General features: G+C 34.4%; 1 protein-coding gene across 11 annotated transcripts in view; it reads left to right on the top strand.

Moving 5' to 3' along the window:
• The window catches only part of FAM13B (family with sequence similarity 13 member B), a 176753-nt gene that overhangs the window by 129089 nt on the left and 25637 nt on the right, over positions 1-22027 (top strand). For 7 of the 11 annotated variants that reach the window (XM_072630340.1, XM_072630346.1, XM_072630347.1 and 4 more), the window contains 9 exons: positions 8084-8148; positions 10457-10508; positions 10943-11093; positions 13474-13539; positions 15071-15281; positions 15980-16109; positions 17874-17955; positions 19222-19451; positions 21812-21895. In XM_072630340.1, coding sequence (XP_072486441.1) covers positions 8084-8148; positions 10457-10508; positions 10943-11093; positions 13474-13539; positions 15071-15281; positions 15980-16109; positions 17874-17955; positions 19222-19451; positions 21812-21895 — 1071 coding nt within the window. The remainder of the gene's footprint in view (positions 1-8083; positions 8149-10456; positions 10509-10942; positions 11094-13473; positions 13540-15070; positions 15282-15979; positions 16110-17873; positions 17956-19221; positions 19452-21811; positions 21896-22027) is intronic. The other 4 variants (XM_072630345.1, XM_072630342.1, XM_072630348.1 and 1 more) reach the window with 1 other exon arrangement.

Below are 22027 nucleotides of genomic sequence, written 5' to 3'. Positions count from 1 at the left end.
ATATTTACGTGGTAGCATATATTATTCTTTTGGTTGTGTCCACCTCACTTTGTATCAATTTATTTAAGTTTTTCCATAAATATTTTAAATTATCTTAATTCCTCATTAATTCCTCATTTCTTACAACACAATAAAACTTCATCACATCATATTCATATACCACCATTTATTCAGCTATTCCTCATTTTTAAAAAATATTTTATTTTCCCCAATTATATGTAAAAGCATTTTTTAACATTTAGCATTTCATTTTTAAAAATTTTGAGTTCCAAATTCTTTCCCTCTCTCCCCTCAACGGTAGGCAATTTGTTAAAAATTTCAGTGAGCATTTATGCCTTGGAAATCAGACAAATGCTACAAATTAGGGCTTGGTTTCTTATTTTTTTGATTGTCTAGACTTAAGAAAAAGATGGAGAAAATGTTAATAATGCAGATTAAACTTTAAAAGTGTATCATGGTATATTTTTCTTTCCCAAAACATTTATTGGCACACCACTGGTTGTACTCATTCATAGGTACACTTTCCAGTGTACCTGCTTTCCCATAATCTCTCCAATATTTATTATTTTCTTTTTTGTCATATTTGCCATTCTGATGGGAATGAGATGCAGTCTCCTAATTGCTTCAATTTGCCTTTCCCTAATTAGTAATGATATGAAGCATTTTTCCATATGGCTAAAGATAGCCTGATTTCTTTCCTTAAGAACTATCTATTCATATTTTTAGACCATCTATCCATTTCTTATAAATTTGAATAAATTCTTTATATATGTTGGAAAAATGATCTTTATCAGAGAAACTTACCGTAAAAATTTTTTTTCCTGCAGCTACTTATTTCCCTTTTATAACATTAGATTTCTGCATTTAAAATCTTTATGTATTCAAAATGATCCATTTTGTCTTCTGATATTCTGTTTTTTTGTTTGGTCACAAACTGTCCTCCTATCCTTAAATTTTATAAGTAATTTTTTTCCATGTTTTTCTAATTTGTTTTTGAATAGGACCTTGGTTTTAGATATATACTATTTATCATTTAAGAAAAGGTTCATTCATTCCATTCTTGATTACAGATGTTTGATGATGCTTTTCCTTGCAGAAGGATGATGGGTTTAGGGTGCAGAAACTTATACATATGGGTGGGAATGGGTGGAGAGAGAGAAACACAGCCATTGAGGGGATTTGTTTTCCTCGACAACACATAATTTAAAAAAATAGGTGCTGCACATGTTGAATGTACTTTAAGGTGAGATTACTTAGTGGTAATTACATTAGTAGTATTACTTACCTGTTTTACTTGTTGCAAGAGATATCTCACAGTATGAATAATTTGTAAATATGTGTAATGTAAAAGAAAAACACACTCAATAAAACCTTTTAAAAATTAAGACAATCAGATTTCCTAAGTAGATGTCAAAGAAAACTATTGCCAATAAACTTAAATGGAGAAGTAGACATAAAATAATATTTTGAAAGTCTTTAGAAGTTCTTCTAAATGAGATTACTGAGAGCATTTCTAATCCATTTACTGTTGAATTTGAAGTGCAGTTTTGCTCAGAAGTTTCATATTTTAGGTTTCTAATATTCAGTTAAGGGATTTTTTAGTATTTTATTCAAAGTTCTTCATTATAAGCTAGATTAGAATAGCTTCTTCATTTCCATTTAAATTAAAAATTGTGTGTATCTAATGCAGAAATCTCTGGAACGTTTGGAAATATTTCTTTGGTTACTGTTTTCTTGTAATAGTAATAATGTACTATTTCTTGTAACTTATTGTAGTAGTGTAGCATATTGCATAAGGCAGGCACTTGTAGTTGTCCTGAAAGAAAACGCTTAAAAGGATTTGTACTGATAAAGTTGGTATGTAAGAAATATCCAATCCTACATGCTGGAAACAAAGGTTTGAGGTGAAGTGGAAAGACTGAGTAGAGAAGAGGGGTAGTCCTAGCCATGTGATCTATGTAATTTCATTTGATACCAGTGATATCCCTTCCTTTCATTTCTATAAAAAGATGTCCAGATAAACAACTAAGAAGGCTGACTACAGCATACCGAAGAACTACATCTTGGCCCTTAAAATAACTTTGTAATTGATAGTCTCCTGGTCTGTTAAAAGAACTTGCTCCTTCCCTCTCCCCTGTCCCCTGTGAGGCCAGCTCTATCCATTATATACTATATTCCTTCTCAGATTTAAATATTTGTGTATCTTTTGATCAAGTTTTGATGTGAAGTATAATGACTTTTATGTTTTGTCCTAAGGATTTGGTCTTTTGGGTTCCTTGGGTATATAATTATATTGAATGTCCAGCTTTTCAAAAAGTTGTACTTATTTGAAGGTAACTGTACAGCTGAACATCTTCTTGCCCATTTTATTGTTTAGGGAAATGGAGGCTTGGAGGTTGTGACTCATTTTGGGGTATTTGAAGAATGAGATCTCTCTTCATATAGTCCTTAACAGAGGAATTATTTTTGAGCTTTTCAAATGCTAAAAGTTATTATAATGATGTTTCTTTTTCCTTTAATTGAAATTTCATTGGAGAAAGTGGTACGTGCTTTTGTTGTTGTTGTCCATTTGAGCCGTAGTGCACTAGGACTTTCTCTCCTATATTGTTTTCCACTTAATGGGAAATGGGATGGAATAATAGGTTTTGTGAATACGTTGAGATAGCTGAGAGATAGAAGATTCAACCTGAATGAAGCCAAATTTTTAAAATGAATTTGTCTATATATATAAAAACACTAACATATTTCAGAATTACAAATTATCCAGATAGGTTAGTATATCTTTTATCTGTTCTTGACAAAGGTAGCTAGAGTTCTAGATTTTTTATAGCTGTTATTTTCATTTACATTTTTTAGCTCAAGTGCTGAGTTTTTACTTTTATTACTTACAGGAATCAAAGCTAAAATATTGCAAAAAAGTTTTGAATTGTAGTGGTCTGAAAGTAACTTGGAATATAAGGAAATCAAAACTGTTTTTATTACCTCTAATGCTGGTGGCCTAACAGTCCTTTGTTTTTTTTCAGACCTTTTTGAATCATATATAAAGGGTGTTTTCTCCTTGAAGTGCATATGTAATTGCGTATTATTTTGTAGATTTTAAATGTGTGTATGTAAGCAAATATGTGCGTGTGTATATACATATTGTGCATGTATACACTATACATGTGTACATATATGTATTATAGAGGTGACCTTGGTAATAATAGTCAAGTAATAAGATAAATCTGTCTGGACTACTTTGGCAGTAAGAACGGTGGTTAGTCTTCAAAGCGTATGATGAAAAGAAGTATACATTACTGTTACTTAATTTTCAAAACTCATAATAATAGTACCTGGTGTTATTGATAAACTTGTTAGTAATCAGTCCCATGTTGAAGTCCACTAATGTACCAAGTTTTCATTTCTTCATTTTCCTCTTCAATCTTTTTTTTTTTTTTTTGGAGAGGAGAGGTGAGGTAATTGAGGGGGTTTAAGTGACTTGCCCAAGGTAACACAGCTAGTAAGTGTCAAGTATCTGAAGATGAATTTGAACTCAGGTCCTCCTGACTCTAGGGCTGGTGCTCTATTCAGTGTGCCATCTACCTGCCCCTCCCTTTAATTTTTACTTAAAAATTTAATTGCTCTTCGTTACATTTTAAGTTTCAAACTGCCTTCCTCTGTTCCTCCCCAGCCTGCACTGAAGAAGGCTACTGTTTGATGCATATTTGTAAATATATGTGAAACCATACTGCATGTACTTCTTTTCATCAGTTCTTTCTCTGGAGGTAGCTAGCATGTTCCTTCATAGCTCCTTGGAAGTTTATTTGAATATTCATATAACTCAGAACAGCTTAGTCATTCACATTTACTCTTTGAACAATATTGCTGTTGGTGTATACAATGTTTTCTTGGTTCTTTTCTCTGTACTCTTCATTATTCCATTTCTATCTTTGCTCCCCCTCCCAAAAAAACCCCCAAGCTCATCATTTCTTAAAGCACAGTAATATTCCATCACAATCATATACCACAACTTGTTTGACCATTCTCTAATTGATAGATGTCACCTCAATTTCTAGTTCCTTGCCACCACAAAGAGAGCTGCCATAAATATTTAGAACATGTACTTTCTTTTCCTTTTGCCATGTTCACCTTGGGAAACAGACCTAATAGGGGTATTACTGGGTTAAAGGGTGTGGAGGGTTTTGTAACTTTTTGGGCGTAATTCCAGATTTCTCTCTAAAATGGTTGGATCAGCTCACTGTCCCACCAACAGTGAATTAATGTCCTAATTTTTCCACATCCCCTTCTAACATTTGTCAGTTTTCCCCTTCTGTCATTTTATCCAATTTGTTAGATGTGAGATATCTCAAAGTTGTTTAGATGTGCATTTCTTTAATCAATTATGATATAGAGCTTTTTTCCATATGAACTACATATAGTTTTGATTTCTTCATTGAAAAACTGCCTATTCATATCCTTTGACCATTTATCAATTGGGGAGTGACTCATATTCTTATAAATTTGAGAAAGTTTTCAGATATGAGACCTTTATTTGAGAAGCTGTCTATAAGCCCTACCCACCCCCATTTTCTGTTTACCTTTTAATCTTGGCCACATTGGTTTTATTTGTATAAGACTTTTTAAATTTAATCAAAATTATGCTTTTCACATCTCATAATGCTGTTTATCTCTTGTTTATTTATAAACCTTTCTCTTGTTTTAAATCTGATAGGTAATGTATTCCATGTTCTTCTAGTTTTCTTGTGGTATCTCCTTTTATATCTATGTATCTAATTTGGTAAATAGTGTAGGATACTGATCTATATCCAGTTTCTGCGAGACTACTTTTTAATTTTCCTAACAATTTTTACAAGATATTGTGTTCGTATCCCAAGGAAGATAATCAGTCCTCTTCTGGGGGTCTCTCAAGTCTATAAGCAGCTGACAGTTGAAAGGAGAGACTTCATTTGCATATCTTCTTATCCCCTTCTTTTAAAAATAGATATTCTTTCAACTATTGGTAGTAGGGTTAGCCAAATTTTTCAAGGGAAATCAACAGATATACATCATAACCAATTCCCAATATAGTGAACTCTTGTTAAAAATTCAACTTTACCAGTCTTTGGGATAGCCACCCACATTGATCTGAAAGAATTAACTGCTTCAGTAACTATGTGAGATTAGGGTATGCCTATAATCATTTAGGAAGGGGATTTGGGAACCTTTTTAGGATTACCATATTTTCATGTTCTCATTTAATGACATTATTTTAATACGTTTCATCAGTCAGCCATTGAGCTTATACTGTGTACTAGGCACTAGGGACATGTACAAAAGTGTGACTGCCTCTGTCTTTGAGGTGTATATATTCTACTAGGGAGAGATACACGTTCACAGATTTAGGGCAAATAACAAATGGGTGAATCAAGAAGGTATTCTTGTCACTTGAGCTGTGTCTTGAAGGGATCCAAGAGTTATAAGAAATGGTTCAAGAAATGGAAGAGAAGAGGGAGAGTGTTCCTGATAATAGGTGTAATCTGTGCAAAGGTATAGAGGTAGGAAGGAGATCGATCATCACGTACAAGGGAAAACAAGTAGGTTGGTTTAGCTGGAGCATAAATGGATGAGAATGTGTAATCAGCCTGTAAAAATAGATTGCACCAGATTGTGAATGATTCCCATTTATCCCCTGTCTTACTAATTTGGAATATAGGATCATTTAGATATATCCAAGATGATAGTATGACCCTGGAAAAGTCTATTCTCCTCTCTTGGCATCATGTTTTATTTGTGAAATGAGAGGACTGCACTAATGATGTCTAAGATTCCTATTAGCTTTAAATATTTTGATTCTACCAAATTCTCTGTGTGTGTACATTATATGGTAAGGGTATGCTGACGAAATTAAGAAATTTAGTAGCTTACATTTATATTGCTAAGTTTTACAAATTGTTTTCCTCACAGAACTTTGTGATGTAGGTAGTATGGGCATCATCCCACTTGTTTTATATTGAGCAAAGTGGAATCACAAGAGGTCCAATGACTTTTGTATACTTAAAATTAAGAAGTAATAGGAATCAGTAAACTTGGGTTTAAGTCCACGTTCTGAGGTCTAATAATGCTCTTTAAACAGTATACTTCAGCAAAGATTTAATGTGCCTTTATTTTATATTAAACATTCTGCTAGGTTTACAAAGAGAAATTAGACTTCATCCCCAGTCATAGGAAGTATCAGTCTAATAGAGAAGACATTCATAAGTAGCTAACACAGGAAGAATGCCTTAAGTGTATAGGGAAGGCTTAAAGAAATTTTCTCAGTAAATCTTTACAAATCATAATGGGGAGGGATAGTTAGCCTGTTTAATAGACTAAACTACTCTTAAATACTTTAGAAACAACTATTTAAGTAGAAACAATTAATTTAAATAGAAGGAATCTTCAATTATACTATCATGCTGAGGCTTTACTATATTATAGGCACTAGATTCTCAAAAGTGCTTAGCACCTTTGTGGTAGTAAACTTGTCATTTCTATCATTTGTCTTCTGGTAACAGTACTCAGAGTACAGCATCCTGAGCTGCACTCTTTGTATTCATTTAAGATTGTTTCTTTAGGATAAAAATATCACAAGGGGTTTGATAATTCAGCTCTGCTTTGCTTTAGCCTGACCCCTTCTGGAGTATTGTATTCTGTTCTGAACACCTCATTTTTGGAAGAATATAGATATGTTGGAGAGGGTCCAGGTCTAGAATGAGCTTTGAGATCTTGTCATGTAAAGATTGGTTGAAGTGATCAAGGATGTTTAGCCTGAAGAAGAGAAGACTCTGAAGGGTTGGGAGATGAGGATTTAAGTTGTCTTAAAGTATTTGAAAAGCTATTGTTGTTTTTTGAAGAGAGATTTGCATTCTTCTTCTTAGACCTAGAAGGCAAAACTAGGAACAGTGGGTAGAAATTGGATTGAGACTTGGTCTCAGTGTAAGGAAGAATTCTTAATAATTAGGGCTATGCAAAAGTGAAATGTGCCTGGAAAGGTATTAAGTTCCTTCAAAGCTTTGATAAGTATTTACTGGGATTGTTAGAAGATTCTGAGACAGGTATGGAGTTGGCTTTTGGAGGAGGGCCTTTATGACTCAGTGGTTCTGTGAATATGGGTTGAAGACAGAAGTAAACCCTCTCTCTTCTATCCCCTTTTCCCTCCCCTGGCTGCAAGCATATAGTAATATCCAAAAGTTGGGCCATTATAGCTCAAAAATTGAATGTAGGCCATTAGGTCATTAAATACTCTAGTAGATTTAAAAACAGGAGAATAGAGCCAGCCACACAGTTATAAGGAGATGCCAGCATTTTCCAAAAATAACATTAATGTGCAAATAGCAAATCTTGTACAAGTATATCGACATCTGTATCTAGAGTCTTGCATTGTTTTTATCTGTGGTTGTTAATAGCTAAGGAGCAAGGGTACAGCCACTGAGAAAGCATAGTGAAATATTACACAATTTAAGTCAAAGAGAAATGTATTCAGTTTATATTTGTAATGTCTAATCTTAGCTGGTGGTCTCCAAATGAAGGAAATTTAATTCAACCCTCTTTTGACGGATGAGGAAATTAAAAATTGACATGAGAGAATCTATGAAATTTTGCTTTAAAATCTCTAGGTACTATTACTGATATTCTTCCTGGGATCCCATCTGCACGTGTGCTAACAGCTAGGGAGAAAAAGCAAAGAGAAGTAATATAGGGAGACTTCTTTTTTGGAGGTAGGCTCTGTGATTGTGGCAGAAGAGGATTGCTTTCAGTGGGACTGACATTTTGTCATGTGTGGGAATGGCCAATGCATGACCCCCTGACTTGGCTTTAATAACATTCTAGTTTTAAGGGGAAACTGGTATTGATATTCTTCTCAATATTAAAGGATATCAGTGTCCTATTCACCATTCAGATGATATGATAAAAGAGTAAAGGAGTTGGACATTTGACTGTCCATTTACCCTACTACAAGTATTTGATAACTTTAAAATTCTTTCTCTAAAGTATATTTGTTCCTGCATTAATTAATGTTAGCTTCATTAATTAAAAATTGTAATGATTCTGTTTTTGTCATCAGTCTATAGGTATACTGTTAGAGCCATGTGTTGAACGTAGTGATGATGAAGATGAAGATGTTCAGAGGTACATATTATCTTATTACTTTTTCTTGATTTATTTGGGGAATTGTAACTCTTCAGTTTTTGGTATGAAATTTGAATGAATGTGTCTATATTCACCAGTTGTTAGGACACAATAAAAATCAAGCATCTTGCTAATTCTAGTGGCAAAGACTGTTTGTTCTTTGCAAGTATACATTTCTGTCTTGGTAGGGTGGTTCAGGAAGACTCGACAACTCCTTCTCGGAAAGTATTCAGGAAAACACCAACAGTTTGCCCTAAAACTTTTGAGTTATTATCAGAGAAAGTCAAAACTTCACAATGTGCTTTGCTGCTTATTAGCACCTTGAATGATTTTTCCAGTTAGTTAATTCTTGGCATCTGAAGTTTGGATAACTAATAGATTGGGGTAATATCTGTTTCTACAAATATGTATAGAGTATAGAGTTTTTCCATTCCCTTTTGAACTCACCTAATACTTTACACCAGTGTTATCTGTATATCTTCCTGGGTGGCATATAAAAGAGGGAGTTATTTGACTAAACGAGTATTCTAATTAATGACTGTAGAATTTTGGTACCCTTTGGGGAATGCAGGTTTCACAAAGTGCTTTTAAATATACCAAGCAAAACTTGTGTCTGTTGCACATTTAAGGTCACATGACAATTTCTTGTTACATGCTTTGTTTTACTGCTTTGAAAAAAGAGACTTTTTTCTTAGGAAATCATGGGTTTATTTAGCGCTTTGGGTTACCTACATTTATTTGAAAGAATATATTGCAAATAAAATAGTAGTCAATTTTGTGAAACTTGGGAAATACAGAGCTTCCTTGCCAAACTGATAATAGTCAGTTGCCACTTCCAAAGTTGCTTTAATGCCATTGTCTCACTTCCTCAATGCATCACATAATTGTGAGTAGGGAACCTGTTCTCTGAGAGTAAGTAAATTCTTTGGAGTCATGTTTCTGGAGGATCCCCAAACTCTTAAGGTCCACAGACTCCCTGCTCACAGTAGTTCCTTTTGCTTCCTTTCAGGAGGCAGGAATGATCCCCATTCCAGCCCAGGGAGTGTTGAAGCTATGAGCTGAAGATGTAAGATTAACATCATTAACAGGCATCCCCAGAATGATGACATCTGGATCTGGTAGAGCAATAAGGATCCATTTAGTGAGGACTCAATCTTTTTGGAAAACCTCTTTCCTCTTCAACTTGTGTGTAGGTTAGCAAACTTGTTTCTGGAACCAAGGAGCACATTGGTTAGGTGGATTAAGATCTGCATGTTTAATACCTAAGCTGCTAAGAGTTAGGTGCCAAGATCACCTCTTATACTACTTAGCATACAGTAGTACATAAAATGGAGCCCGTAGGGCCTATAAAAATATAACTGTACTCAGTTCAATTCACACAAACCCAGCAAGAACTAAAATGAGAAAATGGTAGTTTCTTAATCCTAGTCACAAGATCATGAACCCTCTCTGGGTAAAGGAATAGCCAGGTGGAAGCAACATAAATGTGTAGTGATATATAAATGGTCACAGTTCTTATGTTTATGTTTGGAATGTGACTACTTTTGATTGAGTAAATAGGTAGAGGCCTAGTATTAAACCTTTGAACAGATTTTCTTACAATACTGCCCTTGTAAGAAGGAAGAAGTCTTTTAGTGAAAATTTAAGGTGATATGACTTAATTGAAAAAAAAAAATCTTCCCTCACTGCATTTTGAGGGAAGAAGAATCTTAGTCTTAAGAAGAATCATAGTCTTAGAAGATCTATGATTTTTTAAAAATCATTTGTAACTAGAGCTTCCTTTTCCTCACAGGTTGTACAGTTGTACAAAACACATTTAGCCACACTCCCACTTTTTTAAACTGCCATTTACACCTAGCAAGTAAGTGTTCTTGAGAAGAAAAAAAAAATCCCTCAGACCTACTTGAAACAAGTGACATTTGTACAGAAAATTTCTTTCCAGTGTACCTTGGTTTCCATTTGTTGTGAATTTTCCTTTTCAAAACTAGTTTATTTTGAGGGGGGATTGGTTTTTTTTACAGGGCTGGGAGGGAGGAGTTACTCAATGTTTGTAGGTCTGAAGAGATTCTGTGGATCTTTTTGGGTAGTCTGATGTTCTCCAGATGTAGGGCTCCAAAGAATGTACGTACCTCCAGTTGCCAGTTTCTTTTCTCACATTCTAAATGTTTATTGCATTGGGGAAGAAAAGAATTCAATTAAGAAATGTCTAATTGATATATATCTATATATCAATATAGACTATATAGATATATATATCCATATATCATTATAGACTAAAAGGAGTAATTAGTCTGTTTTGTGTTTTTAGAAATGAATGTGTGCCATTTGATGACAGTGGCAAATCTTCACAGTTGGCTCTGGTAAGAATTTCTTTTTATTATATGATTTCAAAAAGCATATATCATTTCTTTAGCTTTCTTTTTCCTCCCCCCTCCCAAATGTTTGATGTTTTGTGTTCACACAGCCATTTTTCTTGATTGAGCTTGAATGGAGGATTTAAATTTCATTATTGACAACAAGTATGTTGAAATGACCGTGGCTGTTTTGGGTTGGTACTTTGGTAGAATCTGGATTACAGACAAAAATTTTCTAGAGTCTAAGGAAGGCCTTTGCATTTAATTTTCCACCAAGAGGTCATGTAAAACTGAAAACTTTGATGATGAGTTAGTGAAAATTTGGACAAGTTAGTTGGCCATACATACATAAATGTGCTATAATGAACAGTATAGATATGTTCTTGTTACTTAAAACTGGATAGCTTTGTTGTTAAATGTAGTCCTTGTTTTAAATATAGGATTCTAGTAGCAAGATATGTGATTTGAATGCCAACACTGAATCAGAAGTGCCAGGAGGTGAAAGTGGTGGTGGTGTTCATGGAGAAGCAGCATGTTTGCATATCCCCCATTTAGAGCTGAAGAGTGTTTCTGATGGTGATAAATGGGAAGGTAATTTTATCCATCCCCTCCTCCCTAAGTTAACATTGTAATTGAATTGACATAAAACAAATATTGTAATTGAATTGACAAAAAACAAGGAGATGACTACCCTTCACCAAGCCCCAGATTATTTCTATTATTTTTCTCTCAGGTTGGGGTTGGCAGGTAGGTTTATATTTTTGTTGTGATATAATGTTTGAGTGTGAAGTTCTTGGGAAACTTTTGGGTAGGAAAGGGTTCTAGCTGCTCTCAGCTGAATGAGAAAATGTGAAGAAGATGATTTTTTTGATGATAGGACTTTACAATCTGTGTTTACCAGGTTCTAGAAAAATTCCCATAGAACTAGTTTTTAGGGACATTTCTAAGGGGAACATAATACAGTGACCTCATTTGTGAAGGCATAGATTTGCATAAAAAAGGAAAGAGGTCTATGCTAAATATAAATTTAAAAGGAAAGTCATAGCACTTACGAACATAGAAACAATTCATTGTTGCATACCTTCTCACTCAGAAATAACCTAATTTACTTTGTTCCATTCTTAAATCAGGTTTTAAGTGGATCATCCTAAGGAAACAACTAACCCTTTCTATATCTCTCTGATGATATTGACTAGGGGAGTATAGTCTGAAGAATTAGTGTTAACATTATGGGTTATAGATGTAGTTTTAATGAAAATTCTTACCCATCTACATTTTTATTTTTACATCTAACCTTAATCTTTAAGGCTTTCTCGTGTTAATGTCTTTAGCTGCCTTTCTTATTGTTTTAGATACTTGACATGCTAGTAGTATGTCATTCTTGTCTTACATAGATTGAATTTGAGCCAATTTGTTTTCCTCTTAAAAATAACTGCTCTGCTAAATAAAAATATTTAGAGTTCATGTTAACTTCTTACAGATCTTATTGACAGGAGTAGAATATTGCAGCTCAAATGTATTTACCTCTAAGTGATCCAGCAGACCCTTTGAATTGAACAGGTGACCCACCCGGAAGACCACCAAGGATCAGTTTTAATAGGAGAGGACCCTTATTTGTGTATGTAGAAGGAATCTTCTTTAAATGAGCAGTTGACTTCTCTGAGATGAGAATAAAGCCAGAATAGTGTTTATCTGTGTCTTGTAAGAAAATGCCAGTGATTAAAGTAGCATCTTGGGAATCATTGGTTTCAGGCTAGCTAATTAGCATGGAATAACGATTATTCTTTATTGCTGGGAGTCTGAAACTGAATAAGTCCCTCTCCTTTCTTTTCTCATCCAGACCTACACATTTTGAAATTAGTGACAGGAGTGTCATATAGAGCACTTGGAAACAAATTCTCTTTATTCTTTTTATATCTGCTTGAAATTACCCCAGGGGTGGGGAAATTGCTTCTGATGCTACCACCTGGCTTACATTGTTCTTTTATTTTGGGGTAAGAAGGGAAAGAGTACTTATAGGCTTTGTCATACTGCAAGATAGGGTTAATAGGTTTCAGGACAGATAGTGAGATATTTCGTGGAAGAACATGGAACCTATAAAAAATTCCTCCCTAGTGATGTCAGGTTGTTATCCAGAGATATAGCTATTGACTACATCTGACATAGTATATTCTGATCATTTCAAAGTAGACATGCAATTTGGCATACTGTTTGTTTCTAAATGTAGCTTTGCTGGTCACTCTCTCACTAACAGTTGAATTAATAATGTCTTTCTTTGATGAGATCAGTGTTATGTTAATTCATCAACTACCTAAGTTAGGATATCCAGAGACCTGAGATAATAGGAGTCTCTTAGATCATATGGCTAGTTAGCAAAGAAGTGAGTGATTTCCTAATGAGTTTTCCCCTGTTTCTCCCTCACATAAGTATGAGACTTGCATTTTTTGTAGGGTTGAATGCAGTATCAATAGAATGGAATTTAGGAGAGATTTTTAGTATATGACTAGGCCCAGAAGAATCACTTGTAGCTGTTAAAAAAAGAGTCTTAGATCTTGAAACGAAGAATCCCCCTCTTAAAGGAACTCATAAACTAAGTCTGGAATGAAATGTAACAGGAGTGGATCCATGCTAATGTTCTTGTGCAATCCTCAATGTAAGAGCAGGGAAGATTTTTTTTTTTAGAGTATCCAATCAGGTACTTCCATTTCCTCCAATGTTATGCTTAAATAAAAATAAAACACCACAATTTTTTTTTTCCTTTCTTAAATGGAAATGTGTGTTTGTTTGTTTTCAAAGTTTTGGTCAGTACTAATTTTGTTAGGTAAACTTTTTTGAAGAGTAGAATGAATAACTTGGCCCAGGAAAATGTTTTTTGTATCTTTCGGCTTTGTGTTAGTTATGTGTATGGTTTGTTCTGACTGTGCTGTGTGTTCACTTTAGTATTTTTGCCATTTTTTTTCCATTTTATTAGCGTCATGCCCTATCACTTTCCCCCTCATTGATTTCAAAACAATGCATCTGCAGAGAGATGGGGAGGGTAAGTATGGTTCACCATAGTTTAGTTTTCTGCCTTTTTATGGTTTATGATTTGTTTGCCTTACAATTAGCCCTTCTCCTGCTGCCCCCTTTCCTGAGAATGTCTTTGTGGGTAAAAATGTTACCCAGAGAAAATGGCTTTTGTTATTTCCCCCTTTCTTTCCCCAAATAGGAGAGTTCTTATAAAAATTTGCTACTGATTTCTTATTCACTGGGAAGCAGGTACAAGGGTTGTTTTTAAAAAGAAAAATCACTATTGCTAGATTTTGTTGTGTTGCACGCTTTGAATTCAAGTTAGCAGGTTTATCTTGGTGGCAGAATGAAACTCAGGTATATTTGTACTCTGAAAAAATATTAACTGTTCTAGAGACCTAGAGACAAATGTAAACATAACCTACTAGGCAATCTTTACCTATCATGATTTGGGAAAAAGCATATATGAATTTTGACACTGTCAAGTAATCTCAGAGAATTAAAGACAGTTAAAAAACATTTAAAACAAATTGTTCTCAGTAATGCCCATGTTAAACTGTTGTTGTCTTATTAGAGGAAAAAAAACACCCTTCATGTATAAATGTCAAACTTCTTTGTTTCAAATGGTATGTGAAGTTGATTTTGTATTTAGAGTGTTTGTGGAGTGCTTGTCTGTGTGCTGTGTTTTATTGACTTGTATATACAGTTGTTTTGTTAAAGTATATTAAAACTTGTCAGTTCAGTATACTGCTCTAAAATAAACATAATAAGATAATTACCGCAGGCTTTGACTTAATATTTTTGGTGCTTAATTATTAAAATATGTTACACTTTTAAATTGCATAAAAGAGTAATAGACTTTAAATTTAGTGTTGTACTCTTATCAGGTAAATTGCCTGTTTACTGACTATAGATCAGTTACTTTTAGAGCTTTCTGAACTCTAGTAGACTTCTGTAAGGGCTCCTGTTGATAAATGAGTTCTATATCATAACATAGAGCCTCTTGATCCTGAAAGAGCCTTGGCATCTTCTAATAGTTCTAGTTGACAACCAGGAACCAGTTGACTCATATTTGGCAAGATTTGGCTCTTTTCTTCCTTATTGTAAATACAAAGTGTTTTTTCTGATCAAAGTCATTTTTATTTCTTTTTAAAGTGAAAAGTTAGAAGAGTATCCAACTAATCTTGAATATTCAAACAACTTGACAGTGTCTCTTCTCATTTCTTTAATTTTGTTTTTAAAAAGTGTATATACATAAGGAAGTCCCTTATGTAAAAATCAGATTCATGTGAGGACTATTAGATAATTCGCTAAGGTTTTAAAGCTATAATAATAGACTTTTTTAACATTCAAAAGCCTTAATATTTTAAAGATTATTGTATGAAGTAGTGTACAATATGATTGAATGGGAACATAGTTTTAATTAAGTGACCTTTACATTTGATCATAAATTACACATATTCAACCCTGAATATGTAACTGCTTTTAACACGAAGAACTTGTATCCTTTTTGGAAATAAGAAACCCATGGTACCATTTCTGTGTGTTCTGTTTTGCAGAGCCATTTCCTGCTTTTAAGTCTTGGCAGGAGGATTCTGAATCTGGAGAAGCTCAACTTTCCCCACAAGCTGGGAGAATGACTCATCATCCTCTTGAAGAAGATTGTCCACCAGTATTGTCACATCGTAGTTTAGATTTTGGACAAAGCCAGCGATTCCTGCATGATCCAGAAACTTTGGATTCTTCATCTAAAGCACTTTCTTTTGCCAGGTATGCATTTACAGTTTTGTAATATGCTAGAACTGATAACTGTGAAAGGAAATTTATACTGGGTGGATGTTTTCTTTAATTGAAACAATCATTTGTTTTTTTAAAAAAACTCTCTTGAAGTCATCCCCATAGGTTCCTCAGGTTCTGTACAGTGGCAGCTGTACAGAAGGATTAAGTGATGAGACTGTGTATGGGTGTGATGCTGATAAGAGCAGAAAACCTCTGTAGGTTGTCTGTTGTTCTTTACTCTTTTTAGTTGCTTCTCTGTACCTTAACTCTACTTCCTTCTCTCCTCCCAAATTGATTTTCTTTGGTAGATTTTTTTCTCCCTGAAATATTCTTAGGGATCAGTATCCCTTATTTAGTCAGAACAGTTTGGAAAAATAATATTTAAGCCAGTTTTAAACAATTTCAAACAAAAGTACAAGTTGTGTTAGCTTACTTTACAATCTATAGCACATGAACCTCTACTCTTTTTGGTTTTAGCAAACCTGATTGACACTATAGACCAGCTTCATGGTCTTAGTATCTTTGAGAAGCATCAATTTTTTTTGTATTTTATGGGGAAGGAGCATCTTAAAAATGATTTCCGCATTCCTCAAAATGTAGATTAGTTTATTTGATCTTTGCTGATAACGCTAAATGGTGTTTCTTAAGTCTTTGTAAATGTATACCTTGGGTATCTCTTTTAAAATCAGGACTCGAAGAGCATCCTTTAGTTCAAAAGATGACAAAAGGGAAGATAAAACACCGTATCAGTTGGTAAAGAAACTACAGAAGAAAATCAGACAATTTGAAGAGCAATTTGAAAAAGAGAAAAACAGTAAGGTAAGTTAGTAGCTTGCCAAATATCCAAATAGAATAAAAGAATTTTAGAACTAAAAACTCTTGATGTCACAAACCATTTAGATTGGGGTAGGTTGCTTCCATATTGAGTAGAGCACTGAATTTAGGAAGGGTTCTAATCCTACTAAGTAATCACACACTAGCCCTCTCTCTGTCTTACTTTCCTAATTTGTAGAATAAGATAATGGCATTTATCTGTCATACAGAATGTTTTTGAAACTCAGATGGTTCATATAAAGTGCTCTGCTGACCTTAAAGCACTGTCTAAAATGTCAGCTTTTATTATGCATTAGATGGACAACCTCTGAGGCTCAGGGAAATGAAGTGACTTGCCTAAGGTAATACAGGCTTTTAGTGGCTGAACTTAGACTAGGACTCAGTTCATTGCTATTTCAACTAAAGTAACTCTAACTCCAGCCGAAGTATCTCTCAGTCTTTCTGTTCTCACTGCTCACTCTGTGTAGATTATCATCCTCCTCCTCGTCATCCTCATCATCATCAACCTGGACTGTGTTGCAGTCACCTCATCAGAGATGTGTTTTCTCTCTCTGCTACAATGTCCTTGAGACTGTTGCCAAACTAATCTTTTTTTATGTATAGATTTGTTTGCATTACATCCCTCTTCTCACATTAATCCTATGCTGACAGATCTTCAGTGGCTTCCCTATTACTTCTGCAGCAAAGCAAACCTCCTTTGAGGAAAACCTCTAATGCCAAGAAACCTGCTATCACTCTACTTTCTAGCTTACATCCAAGTATTCTGTGGTACAGCCAAACTTGATTGCCCTTTTTCCTCCAGATAAGTTCTACTCAATTTTGCCTCTTTGCCTGTTCGTGTTTTACCCTATGCTTGGAATATCTCCTTTTCCTTCTTTCTTCATTTACTGAATTTTCTACTGACCCAGTTTTGAATTCTAACTCAAATGCTGATTTCCTTCTCAAATCCTTCCATGATTGCCTAGTGGATGACAACCTTTTCCCAAGAATTCTTGGTCCTTAATGTTGCATTATACTGCTTTATTATTGTATGCCAATTATCTGTACCTCTGTATCTCCCTACGTGATTGGAAGCTGTAAGAAAATAGAAATGATAAATACCTAAATTTTTTGGGGGGTCTTCCCTAGTGTCTACAAGGCACTATTTATTAGACAGTAAATGGAATTAGGACTCGACCTATGATTTCATTGTTATAAAGAACTTCTTCTGGATGAGGAAGCTTTCTGCTATCAATTCAGGTTGTCACCTTCTCTGCAACTTCTCTATCCTTAGAGAATTGCCTAGAGCAGAAGTTTAAAAAACATGGTCTGCTTGTCTCATTAGGTCTAAATTTAATAAGATGTTATTGGGAAATGTAATGGGGAAATATTTAGCAAAATGAAGCAGGGATCTTTATGTGTGGTTTAATGGTCACCCATTGTATTTGAGTTTAATAACACTGGCCTTGAGTACTGAGAGAGGTTAATTTACTTGCCCATTAAATATCAGAATTGGGATTCGAACCCTGAACCTCCTGGCTCTTAGGCCAGCTCTTTAGCCAGTATTCCACTAATGCCTGTCATACAATGCATAATTGAATTGAACCAAGTTTTGCATTTTTGAGGCAGATGTTTATCATTGACAGTTTGTGGTATTGTTATCATGTAAAGAGAATATATGTATATATATTATATAGGAAGAGAACATATTAAAGTCTTAAGTTAGTCTTTTTAAAGGATTCATTTGAAAATTTCTCCTTTTATTTACAGCCCTCCTACAGTGATATTGCAGCCAATCCCAAAGTTTTAAAGTGGATGACAGAGCTTACTAAACTAAGGAAGCAAATTAAAGGTATATAATGTGCTCTTTCTTTGTTTTAAACTGATATCCACTCAGACATAAACATTTGTGTTACATAACATCATCCAAGGAATTGATACTTTGAAATTTGTTCCTTTTTAATCTTGATAATGGTTATGAAAAAGAAAATTTGCTGTTTTTCCAATTCCCATTGCAGAAGTTTAAGAATACTATTTGAGAAGACTTTGGTAGTAACAGGGCAATTATGGTTTTCCCTGAGTTTCAAGTATTTGGAACTTGTAAAATAGCACATAGCAACTTAAGAATTTATGGACAGCTTTCTTCTCACTGAAGAGTACACATGAAAATTTAGTCTTTTCTGTTTTCTTTGGTAGTATTCAGCATGATAAAAGCACCTACGCAAAAGCTTTATTTGAAGTTCACTTCTGTTCACTTTCAGGATTTCCAAAGCAATTCTTGATGTACATTTGGTCTGAGTTTCAGAGAATAAAATTTTGGTAGATTAAATTGACCTTTATAGAAAATACCAAATGAAAAGCTGACGCATCAGTTTGATTTTTCAGACTACTTAATTCTTCTCTGTAGCAGTCTCCAACTCCTCACCTCCCTTAGCTTCCTTTACAATTGATCACACCTTAACCTTCTGTAGGAATCTTTCCTTCCCTTTCCACTCCTAGTCCTTTCCCTCTAAGAATACCTTTCATTTACACTGCATATATATCATATATACATAGTCATTTGCGTGTTGTCACCTCCATTAGAATGTGAACTCCTTGAGAGAAGGAACCATGATTTTGCCTGTTTTTGTATTCTTAGAACTTAGTAGTGCCTAGCAAAATGTAAATGTTTAATAAATACTTATTGACTAGTAGTATCTAAGTAAAAATTTCTGGGCAAGGAGAAGGGGAAGAGGTGGAAGAATGTGAGTTTTTAATCATTTGATAACTGCACTGAAAATAGTGCTAAGTATAGTGTGACCTGTTTACTGGAAGAATCCTCCAAATATTCATTTTTTAAAGAACTTTTTTATTTAATTTTCCAAAACCAGTTCTCAGAACTCCAGGATTTTATCACACATAACGAATGTCAACTCCTTGATGGCAGATCGATTATCTGGATGTTTTTGGCATTTCACTAATTAAACTGGCTAATCCGGTTATTATGTATTGTTGGTGTGATATAAACATCTGGAGATCATGTGCTCATGTATTAGTGTTCTTTTGGTACATCAGTTCTCTTCCTTGTCTCATTCTTATATATAGACAATCATTTGTCCTGTTGAATTCTGAATTGTAGATGCAAAGCACAAAAGCTCTGATGGGGAATTTGTACCTCAAACACGTCCACGCAGTAACACTCTTCCAAAAAGCTTTGGTTCTTCTCTAGACCATGAGGTTGAAGAGAACGAAGATGAATCCAGGGTCATACAGAAGGAGAAAAAGCCAACCAAGGAGGCAACACTTGAACTTATTCTGAAAAGATTGAAAGAGAAACGCGTGGAAAGAAGCCTTCCAGAAGACATTAAAGTAATCATGATTTCATTTCTTACACTCTAGCTAAAATGTGATTTTTAAATCAAAATGACATGTGGAATCTTTAATAAAAGTCAACCTTGAGTGATAGTGTTATTCACAGGGCCATAGATTTAGACTGGAAAGGAACCTTAAAAATCATCTAGGCTGATACTCTCTCTTTCCACATGAGAAAATTGAGGCCTAGAGGGATTAAGTGATTTGCTTCAAGTTGGGATTGGGATTTGAATCCAGGCCTTCTGACTCTGTATTTAGTGTTCTTTATTTTGTACTTTTCAATTAAGGTTGGCCTTTCAGTTTTTCCCTCCCGTCCTATTTGTACTTTCTCCTGCCCAAACATACATACAACTTTATTCCTTTTAGCCTCCCACACTCTCCTTTATTTTTATCCTCACTGTCCCTCTCCTTCAAAATGCAAACCCTGACCTTTTTTGCCTTTTTTTCCTTCCTGTCTTTCATATTCTCCTTTCCCAAAACAAGAATATTTTCCTTGTCTGAGGAAGCCTTCCTAAACCAGCCTTACCTAATTCTGCTCAGTGTCATTCCATTGGTACCAGTTCTCTCCTTGTTTTGCTGTGTCGTGGAATAGTAGAACTGGGAGGTACACGTTCAAACCTCTGCATCCAGGAGAGGAAACCGAGGCTCTAGAGAGGGGAAGTAATGTAAGTGTGAAGCACTAGTTAGGCAGAAGTGGGGTTAAGGTGCAGCCTTCCTTTCTTGTAATTCTGTCCACTGCATAGTACTAGCTCCATAAAGATGAATTTGACTAAGAATGCCTGGTCTAATGAAAGGGGCACTGAACGTGGAGCCACACACTCTGGATTGAATTCCGGCTTTTGGCCTTGGTCAAAGAACTTTACTTTTCTGAAACTTGTTTCTTTTTCTGTAAAATAAAGGGTCCTTTCCAGTTCTAAGCTATTTGCTCTTTGTTGTTTTAGATCTCATAGAATCATTTGTCTGTGTAGACTTGCTTTTCTAAGCTTTTTAAATCTAGGTGATCTTCATATCCCTTCCTTTCACATTTGTTTAAGGGGGATGCCATACCTTGTCTTCTCCCTACCTCCCCCACCCTGATAAAACCTCCCAAATGTACAAAGTACTAAAAACTTACCTTTGCTGAAAGTTCACTGTTAATTATTTATGTTTTGGACCTTAGCTTGTTTTTAGTCCCTGTGCTGGTTGCTTCAGAGTCATAGAATCACATTTATAATTTAGCTTTAGAACTGGAAAGAAGTTTTGAGAACCTTTAACCTAACTCAACTTTCTTCACAGACTGAGAAGTTAGAGAGATGACGAGGAAGATCTTACATAGTGGGCAGTCAGGAGTAGGAATCAAGACTCCTGATAGATCTATACCTATACCTTTACCTGTAATTTTACCTATATCGTCTACATGCATATGTGTATGTGTGTGCATGTACGCCTATATGTACATGTACTATTGATAGAATGTGCAGGTGCATATATAATAAAATATATTTTATATGTAAATTGTAGTGATATATAAGACATTAATGTGTATGTGTAGATATAAATCTTGAAGATAACAAGAGATTCAGATAGATTTAAAAATACCACATTTGGTATTGTCATTTTTATAATCACCAACTAATATAACCTGAGATAATAGGAAAATGTTCTGCCTGTTATTGTTAATTGTTACTATGAAAACATTTTTGTAGAGTATTATGGGGGATAGTTTCAGAGCAATAGTGTAATAAGTGGACTCTTGGCTATAAATAGTTGTTTATAGTGGGATTTAGTTAAAATACATTAATAATGACATTGTGAAAAGTTGTTGGCTTAGACAATCTTTTATTTAGAATGGTTTATCAGTGATGATTGTAATAGCTATTCTCCATAGTTGTTTGCCATTTAAATAAGGAAAGGACAATCATCAGTTCAGATCAGGGCTTCTTAAGAATGTTTTAAAAATATTTTGATAACCATTTCAGTATAATTGATTTCTTTTGTAATTTTATGTCCTTTATTTTATGCATTTAAAAATGTTATTCTGAGAATGGGTTCATAGGTTTTCACCACACTAGAATGCCAAAGGGATCCATGTCAAAAAAAAGTTTAAAAAACCCCTGAGTTTATATAGATCATATATAGCTTAGGCCTTTTGAGCTCCTATTTAAAGAGAAAGAACAGGAGAGACTAAGGTGAATCATAAAATAGAATTCCTTTACTGGAAGAATAAATTCAAGTAAGCTTTGGAATTCAGTTCCCTAAATATTTTTAAGTATAGGATCTATTCTTATCGACCTGAACTGGGTTGGTTATGTGCTAGAGATAGAGTCCCTTCAACTTTAGAAACGAATGAATATAACAATATTGTTTCTTTCTCATAGAAAATGACAAAAGATCATTTGGCCGAAGAGAAAACTTCTCTCCAGAAAAGTCTTCTGTACTATGAAAGTCAACATGGAAGACCGGTAATGTCTTTCTTTTGTTTGGTTTTACTGTAAAAAGGTAATTCTTGCAGTGATGATGGTTTATCTTCTGTTCTGAATTGTTGCCTAGGGCAGTGATGCCAAACTCAAATAGAAACAGGAACACTAATCTGT

Source organism: Notamacropus eugenii, chromosome 1, assembly GCF_028372415.1.
Source record: "Notamacropus eugenii isolate mMacEug1 chromosome 1, mMacEug1.pri_v2, whole genome shotgun sequence".
NCBI classification, from domain to species: Eukaryota; Metazoa; Chordata; class Mammalia; order Diprotodontia; family Macropodidae; genus Notamacropus; species Notamacropus eugenii.
This window is presented reverse-complemented; position numbering and strand designations above follow the sequence as displayed.